The 13460-nt window shown below is 40.1% G+C and overlaps 1 protein-coding gene across 1 annotated transcript; it reads right to left on the bottom strand.

Moving 5' to 3' along the window:
* Positions 1 to 71: 71 nt before the first annotated feature.
* Positions 72 to 4401, bottom strand: gpr78a (G protein-coupled receptor 78a). Its single transcript, XM_085163254.1, has 3 exons — positions 2043 to 4401; positions 1736 to 1849; positions 72 to 1340 (listed from the first exon to the last, which is right to left on the bottom strand). The coding sequence occupies exons 1-3, from the start codon at positions 2714 to 2716 to the stop codon at positions 1097 to 1099; spliced, it is 1032 nt and encodes a 343-aa protein (XP_085019380.1). The 5' UTR covers positions 2717 to 4401; the 3' UTR covers positions 72 to 1096.
* Between the last annotated feature and the right edge of the window lie 9059 nt (positions 4402 to 13460).

The raw sequence follows: 13460 nt of genomic DNA, 5'->3' as shown, positions 1-13460 counted from the left end.
AACCAGGAGCGCGGCTGTGCCGATCATATTTCACTGCACAGAGTGCTGTGCGCGTATGTGTGTGTATGTGGGGTGTGGGCACGAGGAAGAAACGTGGCTTGTGGGGGTGGGAGTAAGAAAAGTTTGTGTCTCTGCCTATTATTTGACATAATAGCGCTGCAGAGGCTGTTCACACACCAGTGTATGGATAGATTTGCACCATTAGGGTGTCTGAGAATCTTCATCGACCTTTCGTATTCCCGGCTTTTGTAAGAATAATAAGCCATTACCAAGCTGTAACAGGGATTTAAAGTGCTTAGCAGCAGTTTCCATGGGCTTAAGAGGAAGCAGCAAAAGATTAAAAAATAAGTATGATAGCTTCACAAGATCACAGGTTTCTAATTTTTTCTTTTAACCGTTCAATATTGGATACTTCTTCATTTTTATGCATGAACAGAGACACGTGGAAATATAAGTTTAAAATATGTTCAGTTCATATTAGTTAATAAAAGATCACGATTATAATATTTGACTCACTAGTCTAGACTCATGCAGTATTGCAGTAAAGACTCACTTTAAGTACTCAAATAGAAGACTCGATTTTCATCTGTGGCAGTGGAGTTTATTTTTAAAAGTGCTCTGATATGACAATTTCACACATCTTCTTTGTATCTATTTTTGCACTCTATTTCAGTCATTAACACAAACAAAATGTAAGCATAAAACAATAATAAATGAGCAAATGGACAAATCCAGTGTTATCACACTTCATAGATACATTTCCACAGTACTAAACATGTTGCAGTTTTCATGTGGTTGTGCATCTCCAGGCAAACTAATGAGCCCTATGGAAACAGCAATCTGTAGAGGCTGAAAAGGCTTCGGCACACATCGGAGGTGAGAGGTGCCGTTCAGTATGAATTGTTACGTGTCCTTCACAGTTCTCCCAGTGGAAAATAATGTTCCTTTAACAGTCACATGACACAGTTCTTTGTTACAAAGTCCTTGAGCAAGGCATTGACTTCTTTCAATCTGCTGACCTTTTTGACTTTAAAGACTGTGACCTTTTACAAAAAAGATCAAAGCATTGAATCATTTAAAAATGACCACATCAAGCTCAAGTAATCCTGGCAAGGCAGCTGTCATCTGTGGTGTCAAATGTGCTGCTTCCACTGGTCACAGACAGTAAGTAGTGATCTTTTCCTACAACTCGGCTGATAATACTAACCAGGACCTTTCTGTACTGCTGCCGCAGAAGACAGTAGACGAATGGGTCACTGGAAGCCTTGGCGTAGAACAAGCATTTGGTGGCAACGCCCCAGTAACGAGGGATGCGCACAGAGGGCAACAACTCCACCAACCTGTGGGAGTAAGACAGAAAAAGTAAATTCCACTTCCCCGGATGTGTATTTATAGCATGGAAAGTTGTGGAAACAACAAAAGGCATCTGTTGCCTTCATGGGGGTTCTTCCCCTGTTATATTGGTTTAGAGGCAAGTTGTTTTATTTTTTTACTGTTCAAATAAAGGGTCTAACGCAATCCACTGCAACATTCATACAATGAATGAAACCTTATTAGGGCTAATTATGATGCTGTGTTACAGAAGTAATGACTCAACTTTATGGAAGATGTATACATTCTAGATATATTCGCGACTTAATATTATAAAATATAGAAGCCATTCACATTTTACAACAAAGTTCAGTCAGCTTTGGTGCCATGCTGCCATTCCACTTAACTACACTGGAAGGGTTACCTGGTGATAACATATGGTGAAAAGCAGAGGATGAAGGAGCCAATGAAGATGCAGATCTTTTTAGTGGCGCGCTGCTTTCTCTTCTTCCGTTGCGCTAGGCACCTCTCCTTCACACTGATAAAAAAAAACCACATTAATTTCTGACATTAATAATTAATAAACTCATTAATATGTTACCTAATATTACGCAACCGTTTTTTTCAGTATGGCGTAACTAGTCGAGATTTCTTTTATCCAATTAAGCTGTTTTGAAATCAGAGGCATGTCAAACTTTTTTTTATTTTTTTTATTTAAGAAAACACTCTACCTGGGGTGGATATCAACCAACAGAAGCAAAGTCTGCACTGTAATTACATCTATCCTCTTGCAGTGTGACTTAGCCACTCTCAAAACTTTCAGGTAAGCGAAGCACAAGACGAGGAGGCAGAGCGCAAAGCTGCTACCGTGGAACAGCGCTGTGAAGGTGGCGTAGATTCCCAGCTGAGACACCTGCTCCGAGTCCAGGTGAACTGTGCATGAGGCGTAAGTGTAGCTGTAGCCTCCCCAGTCCATCATCAGCTGAGTGAGAGAAAAGATGAGAGAGTGAAGCCAGGAGTAGGCCACGATCAGAAAAGCGTCCCTGTAGCGCATCTTGCTGGAGTATCTCAGAGGAAATACTACCGCTATCCACCTGTCCATGCTCAGCGCCGCCATGCTCAGCATGGCATTACTGGTGATAAAAGTCTCGGCAAAGCTGACGACGTGGCAGAACAAGTCCCCCAAGGGGTTTGCGCCACTGACCACCCCCAGAAAAGTGGCGGGCATGTTGATAATACTGAGGAGGATGTTAGATAAAGAGAGATTTATCATAAAGATTCCTGGTACATGGGCTCTTAAATCGCTGCTCTGAACGAAACATAGCAGTACCGACAAGTTGGTCAGCAGAGAGACAACAGCTATTATCACAATGGACACTTCCAGAAGGAACTCCGGTATGCTCATATCTCGTGGTTCGTGTTAGCAGCAGCTGTGGGGAGGATGTTATGGAGAGTCCGCCATGCTCTCTCCTTTTGCCCCCCACCAGCTATGACTGATAGTCATTGCCACGTGCCAGACGCGCACTTGTGAGCCAAGCAGAGAGAAAGCGCTGTCCGGTGCTGAAATGCCTCAACAAACCTTCCCGTCAGCGTTGAGATAAATAACTTAAAAGTTGCTTAAGATTTCTAGGAACTCAAATACCACTGATCGCGCCGATATCTCCACTAATGACAGTAGTTTAGTCCAAATTGAAGAGCTGAGCAAAGGATAACACGAGATCGCCGGGTGGTCTCAGCGCTTACTCTCGATCATGCGCACTACCCGGCGCCTCCTCTCTCACTGGCAATGCCGTGCGCCCTGCACGTGCGGTCGGTGACTGGCTCATGTGACGCTTGAACAATATGCATGCGAGCAAGAGTTAATGTGAGAGATGGGGATGTTGTGTTTGCATCCAGCTTTAAGTTTTTATCCCAAAAGACAAGCTCAGCTGTGCTGTCTGTAACTATGGAAGAAGAGCAGAGCTGTGTGTGTGTGTGTGTGTGTGTGTGTGTGTGTGTGTGTGTGTGAAAAGCTTGACTCATCCTAACCACAGCTGCTTCATGCCTTACTCTAACCTTTTATTCTAGATCTGAAACACATACTCACCTTATAATCGAATGACCTGCCTCAGCAAACAGCCCTTTGTCACCATGATGTAACTGTGAAAGCAGATTTGGGTCCCCCATAACATGAGTAATATCGGGACCACACACACACATGCACGTACACACACACAGACACACACACACACACACACACACACACACACACACACACACACACACACACACACATCTCCATAGCAACAGAAGATCTCTGGTGTCTTCATCACTCTTTGAACTTCATCTTACTTAGCACTGATTTGTTTTGATTTGCCCTCAGTTACCTTCAAGAAGTCATTTGCCAGCGCATGTTTATTTAAATACACTTCTTGAAAGCATCATACGCTGTGTTACGGATCATATAGACTACAAAGGCAGGTTGAAAGGACAGAAGCTGGCAAATTAAGAGAAGACGGACGGAACCTGAAAAGCTGAAGGGAAACTGGATTGAGGGGGAGGAGGAACACGTGTGGGAGAAATGAAGAAAAAAAGATGCTGGTTGTTGTTTTACAAACACAGTGCAGTTTCAGATTGCCTTTACGGGCAGTGTATTTCCATTTGAACTCTTTGATAGATTTTAATCCTCAATAAAAACAGAAAAATACTTTAACGAGTTGGTGGAAACAAGCTTGATGTTACATTACTGTGCCTAAAAACCCCCCCCAAACAATTCAAATCAAGAAGAAAAGTGAAAATAGTACACATTATTTTATTTTAGGTTTACATTTTATGTATGCATTTTTTGTTTATCGCTGTGATGTTAACTTTTCAGTGTTACATATTCCTACTCAGAGGCTGTAACTGGGGCTTAGTTTGTTCTCATTTTGGCAATAATGACATGTCTCCATCTTGACATAGAAAAAAGCCCTTTTTTCACTTCAGTGAAAACCAATAACAGTGCTTTAAGTGCAGTATTGACAGCTCTGTTGCACTGAACTGCGGTATTCTGTTTTCTGTGCTAACATTGTTTTAAGGTTACATGGATAATTCCTGTCACATGTAAAATCTAATGCCTGCACAGTTAGTTCAAACACAGTTCAAACACAATGTGTTTGAAGCCTAAAAACATGTGCGGGCTTGTGAGTGTGACTGATGGACATCTTTTTCCTCATTATACACACATTATTCAGTTTATGTTATCTTAGGGCAGCGAGTGGGCTGTGTTTTCTTTCCTATTTTCTTCATGTGTTTCATCCTCTGTGTCCCCAAAGGCTACATTTATATTCAATTATTAACAGGTTTCTAGAAGATCATATTTACAGTATGTGCTGCAATAGCCTCAGTGATGTACTTTTTCTTCTTTTGGTGTTTTGTCATGCTGCTTTCCTCAGTGGGATTATTGTTATTGAGTGTGTAATCGAATGGCTAAACTGCTGTGAAGAAAAACCAGCACCTCTCAGTTGCTAAGAAGAAGGAAGAAATATCGGGAGAAACAGCAGAAGAGAAAGAAGGAGAAATTACCTTCAGAAACAACCCTCTAAGTGATCTCATATTCTCACTGGGCTTCTGTGGATGGCGAAGCTGTTATGCCAGTATCAGAATAGTGATGGGGAAGCACTTAAGAAGTCCCACTGGCTGGCATCCCACTCAACCTTGAGCCACTGCCTCTGGCTGTTATATATATATATATATATATATATATATATATATATATATATATAGATATATATATAGATATATATATATATATATATATATATATACACACACATACAGAGAGAGAGAGAGAGAGAGAGAGAGAGAGAGAGAGAGATGCTGTGAGTATCTGCGCCATTACGTAACATCACAGTTCCCACTGTCAGCAACATAATACAGAGCTCTCTCTTCACCTTAACTTCATCTTTTATTAATTCCCCGTAAAATATAACAATATTTTTAGTTTCTGTCCATGCATCCATCTGTTAATGTAGCCTTCATTATTACTACTGCACACAAGTCTTTTGTACATATGAGGTATGTATTCCTTTTAATATTTTTTATTCAAGTGTTTGAGAGTTTGCATTTATATTATTTAAGAGTTTTCGCTTTTTTTGTTTGAGTACGAGTAAATTTCATTGTGATGCCGTGGCGGTGGTTTAAGGACAGTCTCTTATCTCTTATGTTAGGTTCCATCATTCTGATATATGGATCCTTGTAGGTGTACTTGGCCTATTTTAAAATGAAACCCATTGGTTTTTATACATGCTTATTCCACTATGTTTGGTGTAGTACTAAAGGCTGCTAGTGACAGAGAGAAGAAGATTGCTCCTTTTTGGCAGCTATGACCCTGATCTGTCTGCTCTATTAAAATCAGTTGGACATTAGAAAGACTTAAGAGGAAGGCGCTCTGTGGTGGTGTTGGTAGCATGCCCCGATGATGCTGATGGTCATGAGAGGAGAAAAAGAGATGGGCTGCCAAGAAGACAAAGACTGTAATCAAATGTCAGGGTGATTGTTTCTGGAGTGTGAGATTCTGGGTGAATGAACAGGTCGTGACCCTTTGAGCTACAGAACAATCACAAACACTAACTCGCTCAGACACTCACATGTCCAGATACACACAGGCCATCAGTTTCTCCAAGGTTCTCTGTCAGTCTTCCTGTTCCTTCCTTCTACTACCTTCCTATTTATTTCACTCTGAGTCACATGTTAACAGTGACTCTACGATACTGTTAAAGGTGTCACTCTTTTTACACTTGTTAATGAAAGGAGGGGACAGGAGTGAAACTACTTCTAATGATGTGTATCCAGGTCAGGTCATACAGACTCAGGTGAAATCTATGATCTATGTGTTCATACATAAGTGTAAAAATGATGCAGATATTTATTAATTTGTTGTTTTTGGATTTCACCCAACAGATAGATGATAGACAGATTGATACTTTATTGATCCTACAAGGAAAACTGTTGTGTTGTAGCATCATAATAAAGAGCAAATAAATAGTACAGTCTACAATAAACAACAAGTAAGTAACACCGTTAAATAAATGTGCAATCTGGCAACCCATCAGCTAATATAGTGATGTAGCCTCAGGGGGCCAAAGGCAATTTTAAAGGCTTCTGGTGCAGCAAGCACATATTCAAGCCAAGCATCCCCGTTCAATCTGAAAGCCACTGTTTACAAATAGAGATAAATGAAATAAAACTAATAACAGGCTAAATTTTCTGTATATCATTACAGTAAATAATAAATAAAGTTGTGAGGTGATTGCAATGCAAGTTTTCACCTTTAATTCAGAAGGTTTTACAAAACTATTGAATTGCAGTCCTTCTATGTATGGTTCCCCATGTTCAGTGGCTCAAAAGTAATGACAAATGACCAACATGATCATTTATCATTGTATTGTATTGTAAAAAAAAAGTTAAAGAGATTAAAGATTAATCTGGAGTCGATTTTGAGTGTTGAATTAACATTTTAGAGCAGTTCACTAGAAATATCGATATGAGGTGCAAAAAGATGTCAATGCAAGTGAAAGGGGCCATCACGTCACAGTACCAGCTCTGGGACTCCGTGTTTTTTGATTAATTTATGTTCTTGGATTTGTTGTTTCTCATGGTTTTGATTCTCACTATTGTTTTCTGCTTATTCAATAATTCAATTCAATTCGATTTGATTTATATAGCGCCAAATCACAACAACAGTCGCCTCAAAGCATTTTATATTGTAAGGTAGACCCTACAATAACACATACAGAGAAAAACCCAACAATCAAATAACCCCCTATGAGCAAGCACTTTGGCAACAGTGAGAAGGAAAAACTCCCTGGTTGGCTCAGGGAGGGGCGGACATCTGCTGCGACCGGTTACAACTGGTCTTTAGGTTTCTGGCTGTATCCCAATTCAGGGTCTGCAGCCTTAAAGGCCGCATTTTAAGGCCGATTACGTCACAGCGACGCGACGAAGGCTGTCCCAATTCGAAAGCTGCTCGCAATGCGGCCCTCAAATGCGTCCTTCATTTCCCTGAATTTTAAGGATGTGGCGGTGTAGACTTCGTGGCCCAACATATCCCAGAATGCATAGCGCGGCGGTGGGTGTGGATAATTTTGCCGGAAAAAAAAACAGCGGATGAGGGGCGCCTGAAGAGTAACTTAGTAAACTAAGTATTGAATATTATGTCACTTATTTATGTGAAAATCTTTAATAACGAAGAACATTAAAACATTACTGTTGGCCACATGTCGGCAAAGTTATGTGACATTAGTGACGTTTGTACTAACTTGGTTTTAAAGCCTTTACTTTAAAATATACGCCGTTCAATAGCTGACCTTAATCAGAGAATGATCAAAGCTCATGTAGAAACAAACAAACAAATGAACAAACGATATTCTCCTTCATTTTTTGTCAAACAATGCTGTATGAAACGTTTCCAGCTGTTAGTATCATGGTTGCTAGGCAACCTGGGCAGCGCGACGGAGGCTAGACCGTCCCATTTCGCAAGCCTTGCACTTCCGGCCTTAGCGGTCTTTGAGTACGCGGCCCTTGTGGACCGTTAAGGCTGCAGACCCTGAATTGGGATACAGCCTAAAACTAAACACATTGAAGAAAGGAACACAGGACCTCTTCAAAATAAAACAGGAAACATAATGAAACGCAGACATGACTGCATGAACTTTACGACAAAAGACACGCAGACATGAAAAGCCCTTGAGGATCGTTGAGGCTGCGTACTTTAAGGCTGCAGACCCTGAATTGGGATACAGCCTCTGTCTCCGTGCCTCCCGTGTGTTCCTTGTGTCACATCTAGTCAAGTTATGTTTTCATGTCTTTGCTTCTCCTTGTTTCAGCGTCAAGTCCGTGTCTCTGTGCCTGTCTACTGTTTCCTGTTTTGCTTTGACGGTCTCATGTCCCATGTTAGTGTTTTCAGTTTTGCTTCTTACAGGTGTCGTTGTGTGTGATTGCTCCCAGCTCCTAGTGTGTCTCATTCCCTGATTATTCCTCTGTGTATTTAAGCCCTTTGTCTTCCTCTTCCTCTTCATCTGTGTATCATTCGCTGCATTCCTCACATCTTAAGTTTCTGCTTTCTTTTTACTTGTTTCTAGTTTTTCTCTGAGTTTAGTCATTGCCTTCCTCCATTTTTGTTTATGTTTTGCGCTATCATAATTAAGTATAAGTCCGTTGTATATTCCTTACTGCAGGGGTGAAGGGAGTGCCAAGCATTGCAAAGACCAAAGTCGCTCATATACTGCTTGATTATATTTGTGGACTGCCAATTGCACTGAGTTCCTGCTGCATTGAGCGTATCAATTTTTCCATTTAGCCCCAGGTTGAGGTCACCCCCAAGAACGATTGTGCAATCTAAGTGTTGAGAGAGTGTAGTAAAAAATCAGTGGAAGAATGAGGGGTCATCAACATTTGGACCATTTATACTTACAATACATAGTTTTTTGTTAAGTATAGATAGCTTAACGATTAGGAATCTGCCCTCTGGATCTATAACTGTGTCGAGTACTGTGAAATTAATATTTTTATGTATTAAAATTGCTACTCCCCTTTGTCAAGAATTATAACAGGCTGAAAACACATTAGGAAACATCATTCAAATCTGTTACAGGCCTGTGAGTCTCTTGTAATAAAACAGTCTGTAGGTTTTTAAGTTGATTAAGTATTTTTAACCTTTTTTCTCTGGAGCATAGTTCGTTCAGAATAAAAAAGTCAATAGTTTATTTACACAGAAACACCAGGTGAAGACATATACAGTGCGAGGGGTCAGGAAGTCCAGGGAAGGAAAGGAGTCCACAAAACACACTCCACTCCCACACTCTCCACACTTCGTTCCGAACTCTTCATCGAGCACTTACGCTCCAATAAACTCCACGCCACACTGCCAGACTTGGGGACAGGACAGGAAACAGGAACAGGTCTGGGAATCTATTCACAAATAGAGCACAATCAGAAACCACTGTAGGGTTGCAGAAACAACGATTACTGAGGTTACTCAATGATCCAGCTAAGAAGCGCACTGAGCCACTATTTTAAATAGTGGCTTGGCAATCACACAGGTCAGCGGCAGGTTGATTATGCCAGATGTGTGGGCCAAGGGCCGGAGCCCAACATGAGCTCCACTCAGGCAGACAGAGGAGAGGAAGGAGAGAGAGAGAGAGAGAGAGAGAAAACAATAACAATGCAAACAATTGGCCCAAAACTAGGTCAGCCAGGAAGACACGGGGACAAATAACAAAAACTTTAGGAGTGGTCAAATCAACAATATGTTACTTTCTTAAAAAGAAGGAATGCACTGATAAATTCAGTAATGCCAAAAGGTCTGAAAGACCACAGAAGACAACTACAGTAGCTGATTAGTGAATTCTTTCCGGGATTAAGAAAAGCAGCTTCACAACATCTTGACAAGTCAAAAACTCCGTCAAGGAGAAAAGCATATCGCTGTCACAGTCAAGAACGTGCGCTGCAGATTCACAACACGGTGGATACGTCTGGTTACACTCAAGAAAAGACCAGATTAGTCATTGCTAGAAAACATTTAAAAGAAGAATCTACTGTGGTTTAGAGAGGCAAAACAAAAGTTTTTCAAAGCCCTAATTGTATATATTTTCTCTCTACTGGCACTTTGACTCACTGCCTTTATGTCATTAAATTATTTTTGGGGTATCTTGAGTCATCCCAAGTCATGTTAGAATTCTATATAATTTTAATGTGTGTACAAAAATTGTTTGTATGCTTATATTTACAGACTTAGTTCCTCGAAAGTGTCATTGAGGAAAGATTTTAATTGCTTTCAATCATTGCCATCTGCACAGTGTTTGCATTTCTTGCCAGGCACCAAAAAACTCTGACAGGAAAACTGATAACTTGATGGGTCTTTCGACTTGGCATCAGCCTGTAGGTTTAGGTTGTGATAAAGTCAAACAGTGCTGTTTTGGCTTCCAGAAAACTAAACGTGTCAGGCCCGTGGCAGAGATAAAGTCAATTTGTGTCCTCTTGTTTAGTGTACACTGAGCACATTTTCTGATTTCTCTCTGCTAACCCTCTGCCAAGGGTTAGCTATGAAAACTCTATTTGAATCCCAGACCATTAGAGAGCATATGTTTCTCTTCTTTCCAGTTATGCAAGATTATAGTTCCCGTTTTCCTTGGCTGACTAGTAGTTTATTTTCACAAAGATACACTCCAGATGTTTCTTATTTGGAAATATTAAAGGGGATTTCTAGATGCTGTATCCAAAAATTTACTTCATTACTGTGCATCTTGTCAACAACATCGATGATGCTTCACAGATGATAAACATTTATAACAGAATGATCATGCTGAAAGCTAAACATTCAGTTTAGAGGATTTTTTTCCAAACAGCAGTAAAATGTTGCCTTAGGTATGTACACCAACTTTACCCACTGAACTCTGTGCCCAAACACAGCAGGCATTACTCTCATTAAGAGATTTAACCAACTATCCAGCTACAGCATGACGCAGGAACACAACGGCTGATTACACACATAAAGATACCACGTGGCATTAACCACCACATACATTGCCAGTGTGAAAGCGCACACTCACACCCACACAGAGGGTGCAAGATGTGGAAATGTAGCTGAATTATTCAAAATCCAGAGAAATGCTTGTGCAAGAGGAGACAAGGGAAAAGTCCACCGACTAGATTTACAAAGAAACAAAGAAAGACAGATAAACACACAAAAAGAGAACGAGAGGGGGAGATGCATGAGTCAGCAGTCTGCCAGAAAACAGGAGTTGAGAGACATAAAAAGAGCTCGGAGGATTTAGCTCTCGCTGGAGTGCTGACAAAACGCTCACTTTACTGTGGCTGTTTTGTTTATGCGTACTTGTATTGCTTATGTTGTGGGGACCTCAGTGTGCTACTCGGTCACATTTTGGAGACCAGCCTTCATACTGGGACAAATTATTTTGATTTTAGGATGAATTTTTGGTTTCAATGAGACAAAGTCAAGTAATAGTATGGTTGGGTTACAAATGAGCGTAACTCAGTGTTTGTGTGTGCGGCAGTCTGTTTGTGAGGAAAGTCTATTAAACATGGGCAAATATTTCCTTCTATATTTCTTTTAAAATAATTTTTCTTAAAAGCATGAAGTGAAATTGTAACTTGTAGCCTTAAAGAGACAATTCAACATTGTAGAAAAAAACGCATCGTAGTCACAAATATTCAGCCACACCAAGAAAGCGGGTTAGCCTAGCATAGCATGAAAATGAAGCAGAAAAAGCACAACGTGTAGCTTTTAACACATTCATTTGTGGACATATAGTTATTATAAAAGAGGCAGCCTCGCAGTAATGGCAACACTAAAGTGTCTATGTTATTTTTTTCAGCGTAAAATAAAATAACAGCGAATCATAAAGTGAAAACAGTGTAACAATGTAATAAGTGTTGGTTTTAATAATAATTATCACCTAAACCTGAACGCTACATGGAAAAAGACACCGAGTCACACCTCTTTGTCAGGTGTTTTCAGTCCCATTGTTCCATGTTTATAAAATCATGTATTAAAAGTGTTATGTATTTAAAATACAAAATATGAGTAACTGTATTCTGTTACAGCTACTGGTTAAATAGGTGATAATTAGAACAAAGTTACTTGAACAAAGTTACTTGAAATAAATAGATTACACGGTAGCGTTTTCCTGTTTCATATGTTAGGCTATCCCCGCTCTTATTTTGGTAATTCCACACTGGTGGAAACTAGGGCTGGGTATCGTCACTGATTTCTAGAATCGATTCAATTCCGATTCACAAGGTTCCCGAATCGATTCGATCCACGATTCGATTCGGTCCACGATTCGATTCAATTCGATTCGATTCACTTCGATTTCAATCTGGGAAATTTCGACAGTCAGAAATATTATAATTCAGATCAGGACATTTACATATTTTTGTATCTATAAAAAGGAAGCTGACACACGCAAGACTTTATCAAAGGTGTGAGCGTCACAGCAGATGCCTTTGTGTCAAAGTAGCTGAAGATAAAACACAGAAAAACATGAAGGTGATTTTACTGTTCTGGGATTTTATACAAATATTCTGCAGTACATCAAAAACGAAAGAAAACCATTAATCAACACATGAACATCACCTCTGAAGTTACAGAGGTTTTATTAGAGACACAGCTGAGCGTTTTGCATTTTGCATAATTTTAAAAAGTTAAAATTTGTTCAGCATTGAACGGCAGAAATTAGGTTTTCTTTTCGGAAGTATATAAAACGAAAAAAAAAACGTCGGCCGACAGCGCTGTAAACAAAGGTAGACTTGTGCGTAACAAGCAAGCGAATAATGAAGAAAACAGTACAGAGAGAGAGAGAGAGAGAGAGAGAGAGCTGTGCATCGTGGTGAAGCAAAACAGTAAAAGTCAGAGTGAATTCATGATGATGTTTATGTGAAGCTTAGTTTGGATCTTCTTTTGCTGCTGGTTCAGTCAATATTGTTTGGAGAGAGATAAAACCTGCAGCTTAATCAGCGCACAAAGGGCGTGAACACAAAGCGCGGACCCGCCCACAGATCAGAATCAGCGAGCTGTCGGCTTTCAGCCCCGACCGTGAGAAAGGCGATCACTGATCTCACTGATTCTGATCCGCGGGTTGCGCTGTGTGTTTAAGTCTTTGTGCAGAATCGTGTTCCTACTGTCATTTACTGTTTTAGCTGTTTGGTGGTTGTTGAAATTTTGTGAGATTTCACCAGAGATTCTGGCATTTCGGGCAAAATAAATTTATATTAAAAAATCGATTCAGGATTTTAATGAATCGATTTTACGTTATCCAAGCCAGAATCGATTTTAATCGATAAATCGATTATAAAAACCCAGCCCTAGTGGAAACCCAAATAAAACATGCAACGAGAGGCTCTAATGTTAGTGTCCTGTTAATGTTGGTAGTGTCAGTTACACAATGAACCCGGAGCCAGGACATCAAACCCAGCAGGAATGCATTTCCTACTTGGAAATTCCGACACCACTTTATACTTTAATTGAAAGGAAGGTTGTGTATAGGAAATGAATTACTGCTGTACCATGTGTGAAACGAAATGAATGAATGAATGAATGAATAAATATTTAAAGAAGAAAGGGATGGGAGAAATCTGACAGTGACACGCAAACTCTGTTTGCCAGCAAC

The sequence above is a fragment of the Neolamprologus multifasciatus genome, chromosome 6, assembly GCF_963576455.1.
Source record: "Neolamprologus multifasciatus chromosome 6, fNeoMul1.2, whole genome shotgun sequence".
In the NCBI taxonomy this organism is placed as follows: Eukaryota; Metazoa; Chordata; class Actinopteri; order Cichliformes; family Cichlidae; genus Neolamprologus; species Neolamprologus multifasciatus.
The sequence above is the reverse complement of the archived record's forward strand: the minus strand, read 5'-3'. Positions and strand labels throughout refer to the sequence as shown.